Source organism: Scyliorhinus torazame, chromosome 13 (assembly GCF_047496885.1).
Source record: "Scyliorhinus torazame isolate Kashiwa2021f chromosome 13, sScyTor2.1, whole genome shotgun sequence".
NCBI lineage: Eukaryota > Metazoa > Chordata > Chondrichthyes > Carcharhiniformes > Scyliorhinidae > Scyliorhinus > Scyliorhinus torazame.
This window is the reverse complement of record NC_092719.1, coordinates 59397477-59419618: the sequence shown is the minus strand read 5'-3', so window position 1 is coordinate 59419618 and position 22142 is coordinate 59397477. Positions and strand designations below refer to the sequence as shown.

Here is a 22142-nt window from a genome sequence, read left to right as displayed (position 1 = left end):
GCAACAGTAAGGGATGACATTGGTGCTATGGAGGATAAGGTTGAATCCATTTGGGTGGAAATGAGGAATAGTAAGACAAAAAAGTCACTGATAGGAGTAATCTATAGGCCACCAAATAGTAACATTATGGTGGGGCAGGCAATAAACAAAGAAATAACAGATGCATGTAGAAATGGTACAGCAGTTATCATGGGGGATTTTAATCTACATGTTGATTGGTTTAACCAGGTCGGTCAAGGCAGCCTTGAGGAGGAGTTTATAGAATGTATCCGCGATAGTTTCCTCGAACAGTATGTAATGGAACCTACGAGGGAACAAGCGGTCCTAGATCTGGTCCTGTGTAATGAGACAGGATTGATTCAGGATCTCATAGTTAGGGATCCTCTCGGAAGGAGCGATCACACTATGGTGGAATTTAAAATACAGATGGAGGGTGAGAAGGTAAAATCAAGCACTAGTGTTTTGTGTTAAACAAAGGAGATTACAATGGGATGAGAGAAGAACTAGCTAAGGTAGACTGGGAGCAAAGACTTTATGGTGAAACAGTTGAGGAACAGTGGAGAACCTTCCAAGTGATTTTTCACAGTGCCCAGCAAAGGTTTATACCAACAAAAAGGAAGGACGGTAAAAAGAGGGAACATCGACCGTGGATATCTAAGGAAATAAGGGAGAGTATCAAATTGAAGGAAAAAACATACAAAGTAGCAAAGATCAGTGGGAGACTAGAGGACTGGGAAATCTTTAGGGGGCAACAGAAAGGTACTAAAAAAGCTATAAAGAAGAGTAAGATAGATGATGAGAGTAAACATGCTCAGAATATAAAAACAGAGAGTAAAAGTTTCTACAAATACATAAAACAAAAAAGAGTGGCTAAGGTAAATATTGGTCCTTTAGAGGATGAGAAGGGAGATTTAATAATGGGAGATGAGGAAATGGCTGAGGAACTGAACAGGTTTTTTGGGTCGGTCTTCACAGTGGAAGACACAAATAACATGCCAGTAACTGATGGAAATGAGGCTATGACAGGTGAGGACCTTGAGAGGATTATTATCACCAAGGAGGTAGTGATGGGCAAGCTAATGGGGCTAAAGGTAGACAAGTCTCCTGGACCTGATGGAATGCATCCCAGAGTGCTAAAAGAGATGGCTAGGGAAATTGCAAATGCACTAGTGATAATTCACCAAAATTCACTAGACTCTGGGGTGGTCCCGGCGGATTGGAAATTAGCAAACGTGACACCACTGTTTAAAAAAGGAGGTAGGCAGAAAGCGGGTAATTATAGGCCAGTGAGCTTAACTTCGGTAGTAGGGAAGATGCTGGAATCTATCATCAAGGAAGAAATAGCGAGGCATCTGGATGGAAATTGTCCCATTGGACAGACGCAGCATGGGTTCATAAAGGGCAGGTCGTGCCTAACTAATTTAGTGGAATTTTTTGAGGACATTAACAGTGCGGTAGATAATGGGTAGCCAATGGATGTGATATATCTGGATTTCCAGAAAGCCTTTGACAAGGTGCCACACAAAAGGTTGTTGCATAAGATAAAGATGCATGGCATTAAGGGGAAAGTAGTAGCATGGATAGAGGATTGGTTAATTAATAGAAAGCAAAGAGTGGGGATTAATGGGTGATTCTCTGGTTGGCAATCAGTAGCTAGTGGTGTCCCTCAGGGATCAGTGTTGGGCCCACAACTGTTCACAATTTACATAGATAATTTGGAGCTGGGGACCAAGGACAATGTGTCCAAGTTTACAGACGACACTATGATAAGTGGTAAAGCAAAAAGTGCAGAGGATACTGGAAGTCTGCAGAGGGATTTGGATAGGCTAAGTGAATGGGCTAGGGTCTGGCAGATGGAATACAATGTTGACAAATGTGAGGTTATCCATTTTGGTAGGAATAACAGCAAAAGGGATTATTATTTAAATGATAAAATATTAAAACATGCTGCTGTGCAGGGAGACCTGGGTGTGCTAGTGCATGAGTTGCAGAAAGTTGGTTTTCAGGTGCAACTGGTGATTAAGAAGGCAAATGAATGTTGTCCTTCATTGCTAGAGGGATGGAGTTTCAGACTAGGGAGGTTCTGCTGCAATTGTATAAGGTGTTAGTGAGGCCACACCTGGAGAATTGTGTTCAGTTTTGGTCTCCTTACTTGAGAAAGGACGTACTGGCACTGGAGGGTGTGCAGAGGAGATTCACTAGGTTAATCCCAGAGCTGAAGGGGTTGGATTACGAGGAGAGGTTGAGTAGACTGGGACTGTACTCTTTGGAATTTAGAAGGATGAGGGGGGATCTTATAGAAACATATAAGATTATGAAGGGAATAGATAGGATAGATGCGGTCAGGTTGTTTCCACTGGCAGGTGAAAGCAGAACTAGGGGGCATAGCCTCAAAGTAAGGGGAAGTTGATTTAGGACTGAGTTTAGGAGGAACTTCTTCACCCAAAGGGTTGTGAATCTATGGAATTCCTTGCTCAGTGAAGCAGTAGAGGCTCCTTCATTAAATGTTTTAAAGATAAAGATAGATAGTTTTTTGAAGAATAAAGGGATTAAGGGTTATGGTGTTCGGGCCGGAAAGTGGAGCTGAGTCCACAAAAGATCAGCCATGATCTCATTGAATGTTGGAGCAGGCTCGAGGGGCCAGATGGCCTACTCCTGCTCCTTGTTCTTATGTTCTTATGTTCTGTAGGCAACTTCTATAGGCAACTTGTTCGAGACTGTGGGCTGAAGAGTAACCTATGAATTTGTGGGAGGGAATTATTGAAATTATAATTCCCTATAAATGTTTCTTGCGCCTTCCTGATGTACATGCATTTGCTACTTGATGATTTGACTGAAGTAATGATGCTAGTATCTATACATTACTTTGGAAACCAATTGCAGCAGTAGTGTATGAATAGTCTGTACCATTTTCTGTGCTATATAGTGCCAACAACAACTGCAGCAAGTACAGGACCAACAACTTCAGGGACCACCGCCAGTGGTGAGTAATGTTTTTATTCTCACCACTTTACTATTAATTTCTGTGACTTGTGAATTAATATTGTTTCATGTTATTTCTGCAACCTAGCGCCAACATCAGTGACATTCACAAGTATCACTGTTCCTGAGACTGGAATTACAGGTGAGCAGAGCTTCTTTGAGACGATAAAACTGTTGTTAATTGAGAGCTATGTGTGATTTTTAACTATCCCACATGTCCTGTGTTACATTGCCGCTAAACCAACCAATAGGATAGTCAGTCCTATTATTTCTGAAATGTGTGCTAACTGTGAGTGAATGTATTCTCATTGTCATACGATGTTTGTGCTGCCAATGTGTCCTTGCAAAGGGGCGTGTTATTGCCGCGTCATTGTAGTTCAGCTTATATTCAGTCCATTCCAATAGCATCAAGGAAGACTGCCAAAAATGAGTTGATGGATAGAAACCCAGGTTTTGACAGACTGAATTTGTGTTTTGAAAGTGCAAATTGAAATTTAAAATTTAACATATTTACGTTTTGCAAATGCATTTTGAAGAGCTCGGAATTTGGTGCCATTAATTTTAGATAGATATATCCATTTATTTGCATGAATGATGTTAGGTGACGCAACAGTAGAAATGAAGAGGACCGAAATGCACGTTTTTGCTGAGATAGAAAGGAGATTCTTGAAAGAATCTCATTTGTAGACTTCCAAAGTAAAAGAGTCATTTATATTGAATTTGGGGCCTGTTGATTCTTGCATTTGAAATTTATATTCAAAACGACTCATGAATTATTCTTTCAAACAGAATAAAAGGAGTGCTCATTTTTGGTAAACTTTTTCACATTTTCTCCCAAATTTGCACCCACCAACAATAAACAATAATCAGTAACAAATATAATGTCATACCCCATATCAATAACTACGATCCCGTCCTCCCACCAAACCCCAAACATTAGCCCACATGTTAACATAAACAAATGACAAAAAGGGATCAGGAATCACCCATAGTTACCACATTAAAATCTGATGCTACATTTGAGCAATTTATGACTTAATACTCTGCAGTAATTCTTCTGCTAATTTGGACCAGCAGCAAATTAAATGATAGTCACTACTGTTATTGCTGACATGGGGCGGCACGGTGGCGCAGTGGTTAATACTGTTGCCTACGGCACTGAGGACTGGATTGGATTGGATTGGTTTATTGTCAGGCGTACCGAGGAACAGTGAAAAGTATTGTTCTGCGTGTAGCTCAAAAAGGTGATTGCGTACATGAAAAGAAAATACATATTAGGGCAAACATAAAATGCACAATATTATTAGATAGACACAGGTACCGGGTAAATCTTACAGGAGTGCAGTACTACTCAGTAGCGAAGATGTGTGCAGAGATCGTATCAGACCGTTAATCCATCAGTGCATAAGAGGCTTGTTTTGGAATGTGGTAACAGCGGGGAAGAAGCTGTTTTTGAATCTGTTAAGTGCGTGTTCACAGACTTTGTATTTCCTTCCTGATGGAAGACGCTGGAAGAGTGAGTTAGCCGGGTGGGATGGGTCTCCGATTATGCTGCCCGCTATCCCAAGGCAGCGGGAGGTGTAGACAGAGTCAATAGGTGGGAGGCGGGTTCGTGTGGTGTAATGGGCGGTGTTCATGACTCTCTGTTCTTTCTTCCGATCTTGGGGCCGGGAAGTTGGCATACCAGGCTGTGATATCCAGGTTCGATCACAGCCCTGGGTCATGTGTGGTGTTTGCACATTCTCCTCATGTCTGCGTTGGTCTCATCCCCACAACCCAAAGAACTGCAGGTTCTGTGACTTAACCATGCTAAATTGCCCCTTATTTGAAAAAATAGATGGCTACTCTAAATTTAAAGATAAATTCTGACAATGGGATTGATGGGGTGTGTTTGCTTATTCATTGGTCAAATGACAGCAATTAGAAAATGCTTTATTTCCTCTAGTGTACAATTTGAGCTCCCAAAATGAGGTCCATTCGGCTGAATCTTGTTGGTGGTTTACTTGCCTCGATGAACATTGATAAAGATTTACGTTGATATTGTTACAACTTCTCATCGGATTGGTATGGGAAAAGTGACTGATTAGTTGAGATACCCAATGTCTGGCGTTGTCAACTGCACCTTTCAGAAGCGGATAGTTCACTGAATAAGTTTTATTGATGAAAATGGACCCTGCAAGATGTGTTTTTGTTGCCTCTTTGAGAGCATTAATGACAAGACCTTTAAAATAAAATAGGATGCCTTCGGGTAAAACTGTCCAAAATTAATCAGCAATGGAGAGCCAGTGTTTGAGAGTCAGCACGTTTGTTTAGGACGCAAATATTCAAATTTATGATTCCACGTATTTGAATCTTGCTTTTGCATTTTTATCACCTAGCAGATTGCTGCCATAGAAGCATGGAACCATAGAATCCATACAATGCAGAAGGAGGCCATTCGGCCCATTGGTTTTGCCTTGATCCTACTGGCATCGATTCTACCTTCGGCAGAGCACCCTACCTAGGCCCACTCCCCCACCCTATTTCTGTAACAACGCAATTCGTCCAAAACTGCACATCCCTGGATTCTAAGGAGCAATTTTAGCATGGCCAATTCACCTAACCTGCACATCTTTGGACTAGCACTAATTTTTGAAAGCTACATCTATTTATTTGTATTATTAATAATAGGTGTGGAAAAAGGAACTTTAAGGATGGTAATAATGCCTGTTTCTTTCTGAAGGGACTTGCTTGAAGCATCTGAGTTGTAGAATACCATAATCAATGAAGTCTTTAGTTTTCATTCTGAAGTATGGTATTCCTTCCATTTGAAATTTGTTTTTGGAATGACAGTCAAAACCTTCCTTCAAAAGAGGTGAATGGGAAGTGTAGATTATCAAGAAATTGACAAATGATTGATCAGAAATGCCACTTGTTCAGTGAAATTTTCAAATAATGACAGTTATTCTTTGGAACATAAATCATTTGGTCACCTTTCAACTTCATCATTCACTGGCAAGCAACATTCCAAACTTGTTAAGATAATTCAATGCTGTGTTTGTTGACACTGGTTTGAGTACATTATTATTTATTTAAACTTCTGGAGGCATGTTCCCATACCAGCCTCCTCGAACAGGCGCCGGAATGTGGCGACTAGGTGCTTTTCACAGTAACTTCATTGAAGACTACTTGTGACAATAAGTGGATTTTCATTTTTTTTTTCATGTTATTGGCGCGTCATTGTAGTTCAGCTTATATTGAGTCCATTCCAGTAGAAGTGTATAAATCAGTAGCAGTTGAGTTGCTCCATGTTGCATTTGGTCAGCGCCTTCTTGGTTGAATGTGCTTCTTGCTCTTTTTCTGATGAGGATATTGCATCCACTTTTCATTGTCCAGTAATTGGAATCATGATTGTGACCTGTTGGAGTAGATATCTGGCATTATCAATGATAACGTTTGGGAGAGGATGGCGTTGTAGAACAAAATTGTCGATTGTAATGGTTCCTGTCCAATGTGTTCCTGGTACCCGCTTGAGTTGACTTATGGCAACATTTTAAAATGTTGTAAATATTGAAACCTGGGTTTTGACAGACCGATTTTGTGTTTTGAAAGTGTAAATTGAAATTGAAATTTTGACATATTTACATTTTGCAAAAGCATTTTGAAGGACTAGGAATTTTGTGCCATTCATTTTCGAAAGATATATCCATTTATTTGCTTGAATGGTGTTAGATAAGGCTAGCGGCGTGAAAGATCCTCTCATGTCTTACTCAGGATAAGGCCCTCAGTCCACTTGAAGAAGTATACAAAGCACTCTTTATTTTCAATAATTCACTTGGTACATTTGCACAAAATTAAATCAAAATGCTTTTGAGAGTATATTGAGAAGCCCTTGAGATACTGAAGAGTGAAAGCAAAAAGCTTCAAGATACAAGTAACTCCAGATTTACAAATTAAAAGACATTTCAACAAAAGGCTTTTTTCAAAGTCGTTTTCACGAACGTTTCAAGTATCTCGGAAGTCTAAAATTCTTCTTCTAATCAGTCACAGGGATCACAATCTTAAGGGAATACCTATCTTTGGTTTAGCCCCAACCACTCCAGCACCGGCCTAACCCCCGGAAATGCGGAGGCCAAAATCTTGTCCTCCAGAATTGAGGATTTTGAGGATTGTGTTCCAGACATTATTGGGGAGGACCAGACGGGGTTTATTAAGGGTAGGCAGTTGGTGGCCAATGTAAGAAGGCTATTAAATGTGATCATGATGCCCCTGGAAGGTAGGGAGGTGGAGATAGTGATCGCAATGGATGCAGAAAAGGCTTTTGATCAGGTAGAATGGGACTATCTGTGGGAGGTACTGGGACGGTTCTGATTCGGGCGGGGCTTTATTGACTGGGTCAGGTTCCTGTATCAGACTCCCGTGGCAAGTGTACGGATGAATAGGACAACTTTGGACTATTTTAGACTGCACCGGGGGACGAGACAGGGATGCCCCCTCTCCCCACTGTTGTTTGAGCTGGCGAAAGAGCCGTTGGCAATTGCTCAGCCTCAAGGGCTGGGGGGGGACTGGTCTGTCAGGGGGTGGGTGGGGGAGGGGGTGGAGCACAGGGATTCGATCCATGCGGATGATCTGCTTCTGTACGTTTCGGACCCTGTAGAGGGGATGGAAGAAATCATGAAGATTCTAGGGGAATTCGGCCGGTTTTCGGAGTATAAGCTAAATATGGAAAAGAGTGAGATATTTGTGGTTCAGGCGAGGGTACAGGAGGGGTGACTGGGGGAGCTGCCGTTTAGGTCAGTAGGGTGAAGTTTTAGGTACCTGGGCATCCAAGTGGCCCGGGAATGGGACTGGCTGCATGAATTGAATCTGGCCCGGCTAGTGGACCAAATGAAGGACGATTTTCGGAGATTGGACGCGATTCCGTTGTCTCTGGCTGGGTGGGTGCAAACGCTGAAAATGACAGTCCTCCCGAGATTCCTATTTGTATTTCAGTGTCTCCCCATCTTTATTCTGTGGTCCTTTTTTAAGTGGGTCAACAGAGTGGTCACGGGCTTCGTCTGGGCGGGCAAGACCCCACAGGTAAGGAAGGTAATGCTTGAGCGGAGTCGGGCAGGGGGCGGGCTGGTGCTGCCAAGTTTTATGAACTATTACTGGGCGGCTAATATAACCATGATCAGGAAGTGGGTGGTGGGTGGGGGTCGGCATGGGTGCATATGGAGGCGGCTTCTTGTAAGGGCACCAGTCGGGGGGGCGTTGGTAACTGCGCCTCTGCCGCTCGCACCGGCATGGTACTCCACCAGCCCCGTGGTGGTGGCGGCCCTGAGAGTTTGGGGCCAGTGGAGGGGGCATGTGGGAGCAGTGGGAGCATTGGTCTGGGTCCTAATTTGTGGTAATCACCGGTTTGCCCTGGGGAGTATGGATGGGGGGTCCCGGTTATGGTGGAGAGCAGGGATTGAGAGGATGGGGGATGTGTTCATAGAGGGGAGCTTTCCGTGTATGAGGGAGTTAGAGGAAAAGTTTGGGCTGGCGAGGGGAAACAAATTCAGGTACCTGCAGGTGCGAGACTTCCTTTGTAAACCGGTGTCAACCTTCCCTCTCCTACCGCTGAGGGGGATTCTGGACAGGGTAATTTCCAGAGGGTGGGTTGGGGAGGGGAGCGTCTCGGACATCTATTAGGAGCTTATGGGGTCGGAGGAGACGCAGACCGAGGAGCTGAAGTGCAAGTGGGAGGAGGAGCTGGGAGAGATAGAGGATGGTCTATGGGCGGATGCGTTGAGTAGAGTCAACGCGTCCACAACATGTGCCAGGCTCAGCCTGATACAATTTAAGGTTGTTCACCGGGCTCACATGACAGTAGCCCGGATGAGCAGATTCTTTGGGGTGGAAGACAGGTGCACAAAATGGGCGGGAGGACCAGCGAACCATGTCCACATGTTTTGGACATGTCCAAAGCTTAGGGGATTTTGGCAGGGGTTTACGGATGTCATGTCCAAGGTTTTAAAAGCAAGGGTGTCGCTGAGTCCAGCCGTGGCGATTTTCGTGGTGTCGGAATCCAGGAGATGAAAGAGGCAGATGGTCTGGCCTTTGCTTTGCTTCCCTGGTAGCCCGGAGACGGATACTATTAGCATGGAGGGACTCAAAGCCCCTGAAGCTGGAGACCTGGCTATCGGACATGGTTGCCTTGAGAGGTTCACTGTTAGGGTTCACCCGGGGGTGGCAACCGTTCGTCGACTTCTTTGCGGAAAATTAATCGTCAGCAGATGGGGGATGGGGGGCGGGGTGGGGGGGGGGGCGGGGGGGAGTAGTTTCAGTTAGAGTAGGGGGGTAATAAGGGAGGGACCTGTACAAAAGGTAAACGGCTTTTGCACTATGTTTCTGGTTTCATCTATATTGTTTATTTTGTTGTTGTTACTATACCAAAAATACCTCAATAAAATGTTTATTAAAAAAAAAGAAAATAGGTAAGCAAAAATATGATGATAAGACTGCCTGTTTCTTTCTGAAACTGAAAGTACTTGCTTGAAAGCATCTGAGTTGTAGAATTCCAAAACCAAAGGAGTATTTTGTTTTGATTCTGGAGAGTGATGTTCTTTCCATGTGAAATTTGTTTTTGGAATGACAGACAAAATCGTTCCTTCAAAAGAGGTGAATGGGCAGTGCAAATTATCAAGAAATTGACAAATGATTGATCAGAAATGGCACTTGTTCAGTGAAATTTTCAAATAATGACCTTCATTCTTTGGAAGAAATAATCATTTGGTCACCTTTCAACTTCATCATTCACTGACAAGCAACATTTCAAACTTGTTTAGATAATTCAATGCTTGAGTACGTTATTATTTATTTAAACTTCTGTAGGCAACTTATTCAAGACTGTGGGCTGAAGAGTAACCTATGAATTTGTGGGAGGGAATTATTGAAATTATAGTTCGGTATGAATTTTTCTTGCTCCTTACTGATGTACATGCATTTGCTACTTGATGATTTGACTGATGTAATGATGCTAGTACCTATACATTACCTTGGGAACCAATTGCAGCAGTTGTGTATGAATAGTCTGTGCCATTTTCTGTGCTATTTAGTGCCGACAACAACTGCAGCAAGTACAGGACCAACAACTTCAGAGACCACCACCAGTGTTGAGTAATGTTTAAACTTCTGGGGGGGATGATGAACAGCCAGCTGTCGTGGTGCACATAGGCACCAACGATATAGGTAAAAAACAGGACGAGGTCCTACAAGCTGAATTTAGGGAGCTAGGAGTTAAACTAAAAAGTAGGACCTCAAAGGTAGTAATCTCAGGATTGCTACCAGTGCCACGAGCTAGTCAGAGTAGGAATGTTAGGATAGAGAGGATGAATACGTGGCTCGAGAGATGGTGCAAGAGGGAGGGATTCAAATTCCTGGGACATTGGAACCGGTTCTGGGGGAGGTGGGACTAGTACAAACCGGACGGTCTGCACCTGGGCAGGACTGGAACCGATGTCCTAGGGGGGGGGTGTTTGCTAGAGCTGTTGGGGAGAGTTTAAACTAATGTGGCAGGGGAATGGGAACCGATGCAGGAAGTTGGAAGGTAGTAAAGCAGGGACAGAAATAAAAGGCAGTAAGGGGGAAAGTGTAAGGCAGAGAAGCCATAGTCAAAAATCAAAAAGGGCGACAGTACAAGGTACAGTGACTGAGGGGAGCTCAGTGAATAGGACCAGGAATACTAAAAGAAATAAAACGGGAAGTGAAAACATTAATGGTAAGTGACGCGGCAGGTTGTTACAGGAAGATATGGGTTCGACGACAAGGAAAATTAGGAGAAAGGTTAAGAGGAAATATAACTTAGGAGAGGTTACTGATCGAGGTGTTAAGATTAAGAACAGGGGTAAAAAAGCCAACATAAGTGTTCTTTACCTGAATGCTCGTAGTATTCGGAATAGGGTAAATGAGTTGATGGCGCAAATCATCGTGAATGACTCTGATTTAGTGGCCATTACTGAAACATGGTTAAAGGATGGTCACGACTGGGAGTTAAATATCCGAGGGTATCAAACTTTTCGGAAGGACAGAGTGGATGGTAAGGGAGGTGGTGTAGCTCTGTTATTTAAGGATGACATCCGGGCAACAGTAAGGGATGACATTGGTGCTATGGAGGATAAGGTTGAATCCATTTGGGTGGAAATGAGGAATAGTAAGGCAAAAAAGTCACTGATAGGAGTAATCTCTCGGCCACCAAATAGTAACATTATGGTGGGGCAGGCAATAAACAAAGAAATAACAGATGCATGTAGAAATGGTACAGCAGTTATCATGGGGGATTTTAATCTACATGTTGATTGGTTTAACCAGGTCGGTCAAGGCAGCCTTGAGGAGGAGTTTATAGAATGTATCCGCGATAGTTTGCTCGAACAGTATGTAATGGAACCTACGAGGGAACAAGCGGTCCTAGATCTGATCCTGTGTAATGAGACAGGATTGATTCAGGATCTCATAGTTAGGGATCCTCTCGGAAGGAGCGATCACACTATGGTGGAATTTAAAATACAGATGGAGGGTGAGAAGGTAAAATCAAGCACTAGTGTTTTGTGTTAAACAAAGGAGATTACAATGGGATGAGAGAAGAACTAGCTAAGGTAGACTGGGAGCAAAGACTTTATGGTGAAACAGTTGAGGAACAGTGGAGAACCTTCCAAGTGATTTTTCACAGTGCCCAGCAAAGGTTTATACCAACAAAAAGGAAGGACGGTAAAAAGAGGGAACATCGACCGTGGATATCTAAGGAAATAAGGGAAAGTATCAAATTGAAGGAAAAAACATACAAAGTAGCAAAGATCAGTGGGAGACTAGAGGACTGGGAAATCTTTAGGGGGCAACAGAAAGGTACTAAAAAAGCTATAAAGAAGAGTAAGATAGATGATGAGAGTAAACATGCTCAGAATATAAAAACAGAGAGTAAAAGTTTCTACAAATACATAAAACAAAAAAGAGTGGCTAAGGTAAATATTGGTCCTTTAGAGGATGAGAAGGGAGATTTAATAATGGGAGATGAGGAAATGGCTGAGGAACTGAACAGGTTTTTTGGGTCGGTCTTCACAGTGGAAGACACAAATAACATGCCAGTGACTGATGGAAATGAGGCTATGACAGGTGAGGACCTTGAGAGGATTATTATCACCAAGGAGGTAGTGATGGACAAGCTAATGGGGCTAAAGGTAGACAAGTCTCCTGGACCTGATGGAATGCATCCCAGAGTGCTAAAAGAGATGGCTAGGGAAATTGCAAATGCACTAGTGATAATTCACCAAAATTCACTAGACTCTGGGGTGGTCCCGGCGGATTGGAAATTAGCAAACGTGACACCACTGTTTAAAAAAGGAGGTAGGCAGAAAGCGGGTAATTATAGGCCAGTGAGCTTAACTTCGGTAGTAGGGAAGATGCTGGAATCTATCATCAAGGAAGAAATAGCGAGGCATCTGGATGGAAATTGTCCCATTGGACAGACGCAGCATGGGTTCATAAAGGGCAGGTCGTGCCTAACTAATTTAGTGGAATTTTTTGAGGACATTAACAGTGCGGTAGATAATGGGTAGCCAATAGATGTGATATATCTGGATTTCCAGAAAGCCTTTGACAAGGTGCCACACAAAAGGTTGTTGCATAAGATAAAGATGCATGGCATTAAGGGGAAAGTAGTAGCATGGATAGAGGATTGGTTAATTAATAGAAAGCAAAGAGTGGGGATTAATGGGTGATTCTCTGGTTGGCAATCAGTAGCTAGTGGTGTCCCTCAGGGATCAGTGTTGGGCCCACAACTGTTCACAATTTACATAGATAATTTGGAGCTGGGGACCAAGGGCAATGTGTCCAAGTTTGCAGACGACACTATGATAAGTGGTAAAGCAAAAAGTGCAGAGGATACTGGAAGTCTGCAGAGGGATTTGGATAGGCTAAGTGAATGGGCTAGGGTCTGGCAGATGGAATACAATGTTGACAAATGTGAGTTTATCCATTTTGGTAGGAATAACAGCAAAAGGGATTATTATTTAAATGATAAAATATTAAAACATGCTGCTGTGCAGAGAGACCTGGGTGTGCTAGTGCATGAGTTGCAGAAAGTTGGTTTTCAGGTGCAACTGGTGATTAAGAAGGCAAATGAATGTTGTCCTTCATTGCTAGAGGGATGGAGTTTCAGACTAGGGAGGTTCTGCTGCAATTGTATAAGGTGTTAGTGAGGCCACACCTGGAGAATTGTGTTCAGTTTTGGTCTCCTTACTTGAGAAAGGACGTACTGGCACTGGAGGGTGTGTAGAGGAGATTCACTAGGTTAATCCCAGAGCTGAAGGGGTTGGATTACGAGGAGAGGTTGAGTAGACTGGGACTGTACTCTTTGGAATTTAGAAGGATGAGGGGGGATCTTATAGAAACATATAAGATTATGAAGGGAATAGATAGGATAGATGCGGTCAGGTTGTTTCCACTGGCAGGTGAAAGCAGAACTAGGGGGCATAGCCTCAAAATAAGGGGAAGTAGATTTAGGACTGAGTTTAGGAGGAACTTCTTCACCCAAAGGGTTGTGAATCTATGGAATTCCTTGCTCAGTGAAGCAGTAGAGGCTCCTTCATTAAATGTTTTAAAGATAAAGATAGATAGTTTTTTGAAGAATAAAGGGATTAAGGGTTATGGTGTTCGGGCCGGAAAGTGGAGCTGAGTCCACAAAAGATCAGCCATGATCTCATTGAATGTTGGAGCAGGCTCGAGGGGCCAGATGGCCTACTCCTGCTCCTTGTTCTTATGTTCTTATGTTCTGTAGGCAACTTCTATAGGCAACTTGTTCGAGACTGTGGGCTGAAGAGTAACCTATGAATTTGTGGGAGGGAATTATTGAAATTATAATTCCCTATAAATGTTTCTTGCGCCTTCCTGATGTACATGCATTTGCTACTTGATGATTTGACTGAAGTAATGATGCTAGTATCTATACATTACTTTGGAAACCAATTGCAGCAGTAGTGTATGAATAGTCTGTACCATTTTCTGTGCTATATAGTGCCAACAACAACTGCAGCAAGTACAGGACCAACAACTTCAGGGACCACCGCCAGTGGTGAGTAATGTTTTTATTCTCACCACTTTACTATTAATTTCTGTGACTTGTGAATTAATATTGTTTCATGTTATTTCTGCAACCTAGCGCCAACATCAGTGACATTCACAAGTATCACTGTTCCTGAGACTGGAATTACAGGTGAGCAGAGCTTCTTTGAGACGATAAAACTGTTGTTAATTGAGAGCTATGTGTGATTTTTAACTATCCCACATGTCCTGTGTTACATTGCCGCTAAACCAACCAATAGGATAGTCAGTCCTATTATTTCTGAAATGTGTGCTAACTGTGAGTGAATGTATTCTCATTGTCATACGATGCTTGTGCTGCCAATGTGTCCTTGCAAAGGGGCGTGTTATTGGCGCGTCATTGTAGTTCAGCTTATATTCAGTCCATTCCAATAGCATCAAGGAAGACTGCCAAAAATGAGTTGATGGATAGAAACCCAGGTTTTGACAGACTGAATTTGTGTTTTGAAAGTGCAAATTGAAATTTAAAATTTAACATATTTACGTTTTGCAAATGCATTTTGAAGAGCTCGGAGTTTGGTGCCATTAATTTTAGATAGATATATCCATTTATTTGCATGAATGATGTTAGGTGACGCAACAGTAGAAATGAAGAGGACCGAAATGCACGTTTTTGCTGAGATAGAAAGGAGATTCTTGAAAGAATCTCATTTGTAGACTTCCAAAGTAAAAGAGTCATTTATATTGAATTTGGGGCCTGTTGATTCTTGCATTTGAAATTTATATTCAAAACGACTCATGAATTATTCTTTCAAACAGAATAAAAGGAGTGCTCATTTTTGGTAAACTTTTTCACATTTTCTCCCAAATTTGCACCCACCAACAATAAACAATAATCAGTAACAAATATAATGTCATACCCCATATCAATAACTACGATCCCGTCCTCCCACCAAACCCCAAACATTAGCCCACATGTTAACATAAACAAATGACAAAAAGGGATCAGGAATCACCCATAGTTACCACATTAAAATCTGATGCTACATTTGAGCAATTTATGACTTAATACTCTGCAGTAATTCTTCTGCTAATTTGGACCAGCAGCAAATTAAATGATAGTCACTACTGTTATTGCTGACATGGGGCGGCACGGTGGCGCAGTGGTTAATACTGTTGCCTACGGCACTGAGGACTGGATTGGATTGGATTGGTTTATTGTCAGGCGTACCGAGGAACAGTGAAAAGTATTGTTCTGCGTGTAGCTCAAAAAGGTGATTGCGTACATGAAAAGAAAATACATATTAGGGCAAACATAAAATGCACAATATTATTAGATAGACACAGGTACCGGGTAAATCTTACAGGAGTGCAGTACTACTCAGTAGCGAAGATGTGTGCAGAGATCGTATCAGACCGTTAATCCATCAGTGCATAAGAGGCTTGTTTTGGAATGTGGTAACAGCGGGGAAGAAGCTGTTTTTGAATCTGTTAAGTGCGTGTTCACAGACTTTGTATTTCCTTCCTGATGGAAGACGCTGGAAGAGTGAGTTAGCCGGGTGGGATGGGTCTCCGATTATGCTGCCCGCTATCCCAAGGCAGCGGGAGGTGTAGACAGAGTCAATAGGTGGGAGGCGGGTTCGTGTGGTGTAATGGGCGGTGTTCATGACTCTCTGTTCTTTCTTCCGATCTTGGGGCCGGGAAGTTGGCATACCAGGCTGTGATATCCAGGTTCGATCACAGCCCTGGGTCATGTGTGGTGTTTGCACATTCTCCTCATGTCTGCGTTGGTCTCATCCCCACAACCCAAAGAACTGCAGGTTCTGTGACTTAACCATGCTAAATTGCCCCTTATTTGAAAAAATAGATGGCTACTCTAAATTTAAAGATAAATTCTGACAATGGGATTGATGGGGTGTGTTTGCTTATTCATTGGTCAAATGACAGCAATTAGAAAATGCTTTATTTCCTCTAGTGTACAATTTGAGCTCCCAAAATGAGGTCCATTCGGCTGAATCTTGTTGGTGGTTTACTTGCCTCGATGAACATTGATAAAGATTTACGTTGATATTGTTACAACTTCTCATCGGATTGGTATGGGAAAAGTGACTGATTAGTTGAGATACCCAATGTCTGGCGTTGTCAACTGCACCTTTCAGAAGCGGATAGTTCACTGAATAAGTTTTATTGATGAAAATGGACCCTGCAAGATGTGTTTTTGTTGCCTCTTTGAGAGCATTAATGACAAGACCTTTAAAATAAAATAGGATGCCTTCGGGTAAAACTGTCCAAAATTAATCAGCAATGGAGAGCCAGTGTTTGAGAGTCAGCACGTTTGTTTAGGACGCAAATATTCAAATTTATGATTCCACGTATTTGAATCTTGCTTTTGCATTTTTATCACCTAGCAGACTGCTGCCATAGAAGCATGGAACCATAGAACCCATACAATGCAGAAGGAGGCCATTCGGCCCATTGGTTTTGCCTTGATCCTACTGGCATCGATTCTACCTTCGGCAGAGCACCCTACCTAGGCCCACTCCCCCACCCTATTTCTGTAACAACGCAATTCGTCCAAAACTGCACATCCCTGGATTCTAAGGAGCAATTTTAGCATGGCCAATTCACCTAACCTGCACATCTTTGGACTAGCACTAATTTTTGAAAGCTACATCTATTTATTTGTATTATTAATAATAGGTGTGGAAAAAGGAACTTTAAGGATGGTAATAATGCCTGTTTCTTTCTGAAACTGAAGGGACTTGCTTGAAGCATCTGAGTTGTAGAATACCATAATCAATGAAGTCTTTAGTTTTCATTCTGAAGTATGGTATTCCTACCATTTGAAATTTGTTTTTGGAATGACAGTCAAAACCGTTCCTTCAAAAGAGGTGAATGGGAAGTGTAGATTATCAAGAAATTGACAAATGATTGATCAGAAATGCCACTTGTTCAGTGAAATTTTCAAATAATGACAGTTATTCTTTGGAACATAAATCATTTGGTCACCTTTCAACTTCATCATTCACTGGCAAGCAACATTCCAAACTTGTTAAGATAATTCAATGCTGTGTTTGTTGACACTGGTTTGCGTACATTATTATTTATTTAAACTTCTGGAGGCATGTTCCCATACCAGCCTCCTCGAACAGGCGCCGGAATGTGGCGACTAGGTGCTTTTCACAGTAACTTCATTGAAGACTACTTGTGACAATAAGTGGATTTTCATTTTTTTTTTCATGTTATTGGCGCGTCATTGTAGTTCAGCTTATATTGAGTCCATTCCAGTAGAAGTGTATAAATCAGTAGCAGTTGAGTTGCTCCATGTTGCATTTGGTCAGCGCCTTCTTGGTTGAATGTGCTTCTTGCTCTTTTTCTGATGAGGATATTGCATCCACTTTTCATTGTCCAGTAATTGGAATCATGATTGTGACCTGTTGGAGTAGATATCTGGCATTATCAATGATAACGTTTGGGAGAGGATGGCGTTGTAGAACAAAATTGTCGATTGTAATGGTTCCTGTCCAATGTGTTCCTGGTACCCGCTTGAGTTGACTTATGGCAACATTTTAAAATGTTGTAAATATTGAAACCTGGGTTTTGACAGACCGATTTTGTGTTTTGAAAGTGTAAATTGAAATTGAAATTTTGACATATTTACATTTTGCAAAAGCATTTTGAAGGACTAGGAATTTTGTGCCATTCATTTTAGAAAGATATATCCATTTATTTGCTTGAATGGTGTTAGATAAGGCTAGCGGCGTGAAAGATCCTCTCATGTCTTACTCAGGATAAGGCCCTCAGTCCACTTGAAGAAGTATACAAAGCACTCTTTATTTTCAATAATTCACTTGGTACATTTGCACAAAATTAAATCAAAATGCTTTTGAGAGTATATTGAGAAGCCCTTGAGATACTGAAGAGTGAAAGCAAAAAGCTTCAAGATACAAGTAACTCCAGATTTACAAATTAAAAGACATTTCAACAAAAGGCTTTTTTCAAAGTCGTTTTCACGAACGTTTCAAGTATCTCGGAAGTCTAAAATTCTTCTTCTAATCAGTCACAGGGATCACAATCTTAAGGGAATACCTATCTTTGGTTTAGCCCCAACCACTCCAGCACCGGCCTAACCCCCGGAAATGCGGAGGCCAAAATCTTGTCCTCCAGAATTGAGGATTTTGAGGATTGTGTTCCAGACATTATTGGGGAGGACCAGACGGGGTTTATTAAGGGTAGGCAGTTGGTGGCCAATGTAAGAAGGCTATTAAATGTGATCATGATGCCCCTGGAAGGTAGGGAGGTGGAGATAGTGATCGCAATGGATGCAGAAAAGGCTTTTGATCGGGTAGAATGGGACTATCTGTGGGAGGTACTGGGACGGTTCTGATTCGGGCGGGGCTTTATTGACTGGGTCAGGTTCCTGTATCAGACTCCCGTGGCAAGTGTACGGATGAATAGGACAACTTTGGACTATTTTAGACTGCACCGGGGGACGAGACAGGGATGCCCCCTCTCCCCACTGTTGTTTGAGCTGGCGAAAGAGCCGTTGGCAATTGCTCAGCCTCAAGGGCTGGGGGGGGACTGGTCTGTCAGGGGGTGGGTGGGGGAGGGGGTGGAGCACAGGGATTCGATCCATGCGGATGATCTGCTTCTGTACGTTTCGGACCCTGTAGAGGGGATGGAAGAAATCATGAAGATTCTAGGGGAATTCGGCCGGTTTTCGGAGTATAAGCTAAATATGGAAAAGAGTGAGATATTTGTGGTTCAGGCGAGGGTACAGGAGGGGTGACTGGGGGAGCTGCCGTTTAGGTCAGTAGGGTGAAGTTTTAGGTACCTGGGCATCCACGTGGCCCGGGAATGGGACTGGCTGCATGAATTGAATCTGGCCCGGCTAGTGGACCAAATGAAGGACGATTTTCGGAGATTGGACGCGATTCCGTTGTCTCTGGCTGGGTGGGTGCAAACGCTGAAAATGACAGTCCTCCCGAGATTCCTATTTGTATTTCAGTGTCTCCCCATCTTTATTCTGTGGTCCTTTTTTAAGTGGGTCAACAGAGTGGTCACGGGCTTCGTCTGGGCGGGCAAGACCCCACAGGTAAGGAAGGTAATGCTTGAGCGGAGTCGGGCAGGGGGAGGGCTGGTGCTGCCAAGTTTTATGAACTATTACTGGGCGGCTAATATAACCATGATCAGGAAGTGGGTGGTGGGTGGGGGTCGGCATGGGTGCATATGGAGGCGGCTTCTTGTAAGGGCACCAGTCGGGGGGGCGTTGGTAACTGCGCCTCTGCCGCTCGCACCGGCATGGTACTCCACCAGCCCCGTGGTGGTGGCGGCCCTGAGAGTTTGGGGCCAGTGGAGGGGGCATGTGGGAGCAGTGGGAGCATTGGTCTGGGTCCTAATTTGTGGTAATCACCGGTTTGCCCTGGGGAGTATGGATGGGGGGTTCCGGTTATGGCGGAGAGCAGGGATTGAGAGGATGGGGGATGTGTTCATAGAGGGGAGCTTTCCGAGTATGAGGGAGTTAGAGGAAAAGTTTGGGCTGGCGAGGGGAAGCAAATTCAGGTATCTGCTGGTACGAGACTTCCTTCGTAAACCGGTGTCAACCTTCCCTCTCCTACCGCTGAGGGGGATTCAGGACAGGGTAATTTCCAGAGGGTGGGTTGGGGAGGGGAGTGTCTTGGACATCTATCAGGAGCTTATGGGGTCGGAGGAGACACAGACCGAGGAGCTGAAGTGCAAGTGGGAGGAGGAGCTGGGAGAGATAGAGGATGGTCTATGGGCGGATGCGTTGAGTAGAGTCAACGCGTCCACAACATGTGCCAGGCTCAGCCTGATACAATTTAAGGTTGTTCACCGGGCTCACATGACAGTAGCCCGGATGAGCAGATTCTTTGGGGTGGAAGACAGGTGCACAAAATGGGCGGGAGGACCAGCGAACCATGTCCACATGTTTTGGACATGTCCAAAGCTTAGGGGATTTTGGCAGGGGTTTACGGATGTCATGTCCAAGGTTTTAAAAGCAAGGGTGTCGCTGAGTCCAGCCGTGGCGATTTTCGTGGTGTCGGAATCCAGGAGATGAAAGAGGCAGATGTTCTGGCCTTTGCTTCCCTGGTAGCCCGGAGACGGATACTATTAGCATGGAGGGACTCAAAGCCCCTGAAGCCGGAGACCTGGCTATCGGACATGGTTGCCTTGAGAGGTTCACTGTTAGGGTTCACCCGGGGGTGGCAACCGTTCGTCGACTTCTTTGCGGAAAATTAATCGTCAGCAGATGGGGGATGGGGGGCGGGGTGGGGGGGGGGTGGGGGGGGGGGGCGGGGGGGAGTAGTTTCAGTTAGAGTAGGGGGGTAATAAGGGAGGGACCTGTACAAAAGGTAAACGGCTTTTGCACTATGTTTCTGGTTTCATCTATATTGTTTATTTTGTTGTTGTTACTATACCAAAAATACCTCAATAAAATGTTTATTAAAAAAAAAGAAAATAGGTAAGCAAAAATATGATGATAAGACTGCCTGTTTCTTTCTGAAACTGAAAGTACTTGCTTGAAAGCATCTGAGTTGTAGAATTCCAAAACCAAAGGAGTATTTTGTTTTGATTCTGGAGAGTGATGTTCTTTCCATGTGAAATTTGTTTTTGGAATGACAGACAAAATCGTTCCTTCAAAAGAGGTGAATGGGCAGTGCAAATTATCAAGAAATTGACAAATGATTGATCAGAAATGGCACTTGTTCAGTGAAATTTTCAAATAATGACCTTCATTCTTTGGAAGAAATAATCATTTGGTCACCTTTCAACTTCATCATTCACTGACAAGCAACATTTCAAACTTGTTTAGATAATTCAATGCTTGAGTACGTTATTATTTATTTAAACTTCTGTAGGCAACTTATTCAAGACTGTGGGCTGAAGAGTAACCTATGAATTTGTGGGAGGGAATTATTGAAATTATAGTTCGGTATGAATTTTTCTTGCTCCTTACTGATGTACATGCATTTGCTACTTGATGATTTGACTGATGTAATGATGCTAGTACCTATACATTACCTTGGGAACCAATTGCAGCAGTTGTGTATGAATAGTCTGTGCCATTTTCTGTGCTATTTAGTGCCGACAACAACTGCAGCAAGTACAGGACCAACAACTTCAGAGACCACCACCAGTGTTGAGTAATGTTTAAACTTCTGGGGGGGATGGTGAACAGCCAGCTGTCGTGGTGCACATAGGCACCAACGATATAGGTAAAAAACAGGACGAGGTCCTACAAGCTGAATTTAGGGAGCTAGGAGTTAAACTAAAAAGTAGGACCTCAAAGGTAGTAATCTCAGGATTGCTACCAGTGCCACGAGCTAGTCAGAGTAGGAATGTTAGGATAGAGAGGATGAATACGTGGCTCGAGAGATGGTGCAAGAGGGAGGGATTCAAATTCCTGGGACATTGGAACCGGTTCTGGGGGAGGTGGGACTAGTACAAACCGGACGGTCTGCACCTGGGCAGGACTGGAACCGATGTCCTGGGGGGGGTGTTTGCTAGAGCTGTTGGGGAGAGTTTAAACTAATGTGGCAGGGGGATGGGAACCGATGCAGGAAGTTGGAAGGTAGTAAAGCAGGGACAGAAATAAAAGACAGTAAGGGGGAAAGTGTAAGGCAGAGAAGCCATAGTCAAAAATCAAAAAGGGCGACAGTACAAGGTACAGTGACTGAGGGGAGCTCAGTGAATAGGACCAGGAATACTAAAAGAAATAAAACGGGAAGTGAAAACATTAATGGTAAGTGACGCGGCAGGTTGTTACAGGAAGATATGGTTTCGACGACAAGGAAAATTAGGAGAAAGGTTAAGAGGAAATATAACTTAGGAGAGGTTACTGATCGAGGTGTTAAGATTAAGAACAGGGATAAAAAAGCCAACATAAGTGTTCTTTACCTGAATGCTCGTAGTATTCGGAATAGGGTAAATGAGTTGATGGCGCAAATCATCGTGAATGACTCTGATTTAGTGGCCATTACTGAAACATGGTTAAAGGATGGTCACGACTGGGAGTTAAATATCCGAGGGTATCAAACTTTTCGGAAGGACAGAGTGGATGGTAAGGGAGGTGGTGTAGCTCTGTTATTTAAGGATGACAT

General features: G+C 43.2%; 1 protein-coding gene across 1 annotated transcript in view; it reads left to right on the top strand.

Moving 5' to 3' along the window:
• The first annotated feature begins 2892 nt into the window (after positions 1-2892).
• Positions 2893-22142, top strand: part of LOC140387621 (uncharacterized) — an 82198-nt gene continuing 62948 nt past the window's right edge. The window contains exons 1-4 of the mRNA XM_072470814.1: positions 2893-2983; positions 3071-3124; positions 13994-14050; positions 14138-14191. Of these exons, the coding sequence (XP_072326915.1) occupies positions 2893-2983; positions 3071-3124; positions 13994-14050; positions 14138-14191 (256 nt within the window). The remainder of the gene's footprint in view (positions 2984-3070; positions 3125-13993; positions 14051-14137; positions 14192-22142) is intronic.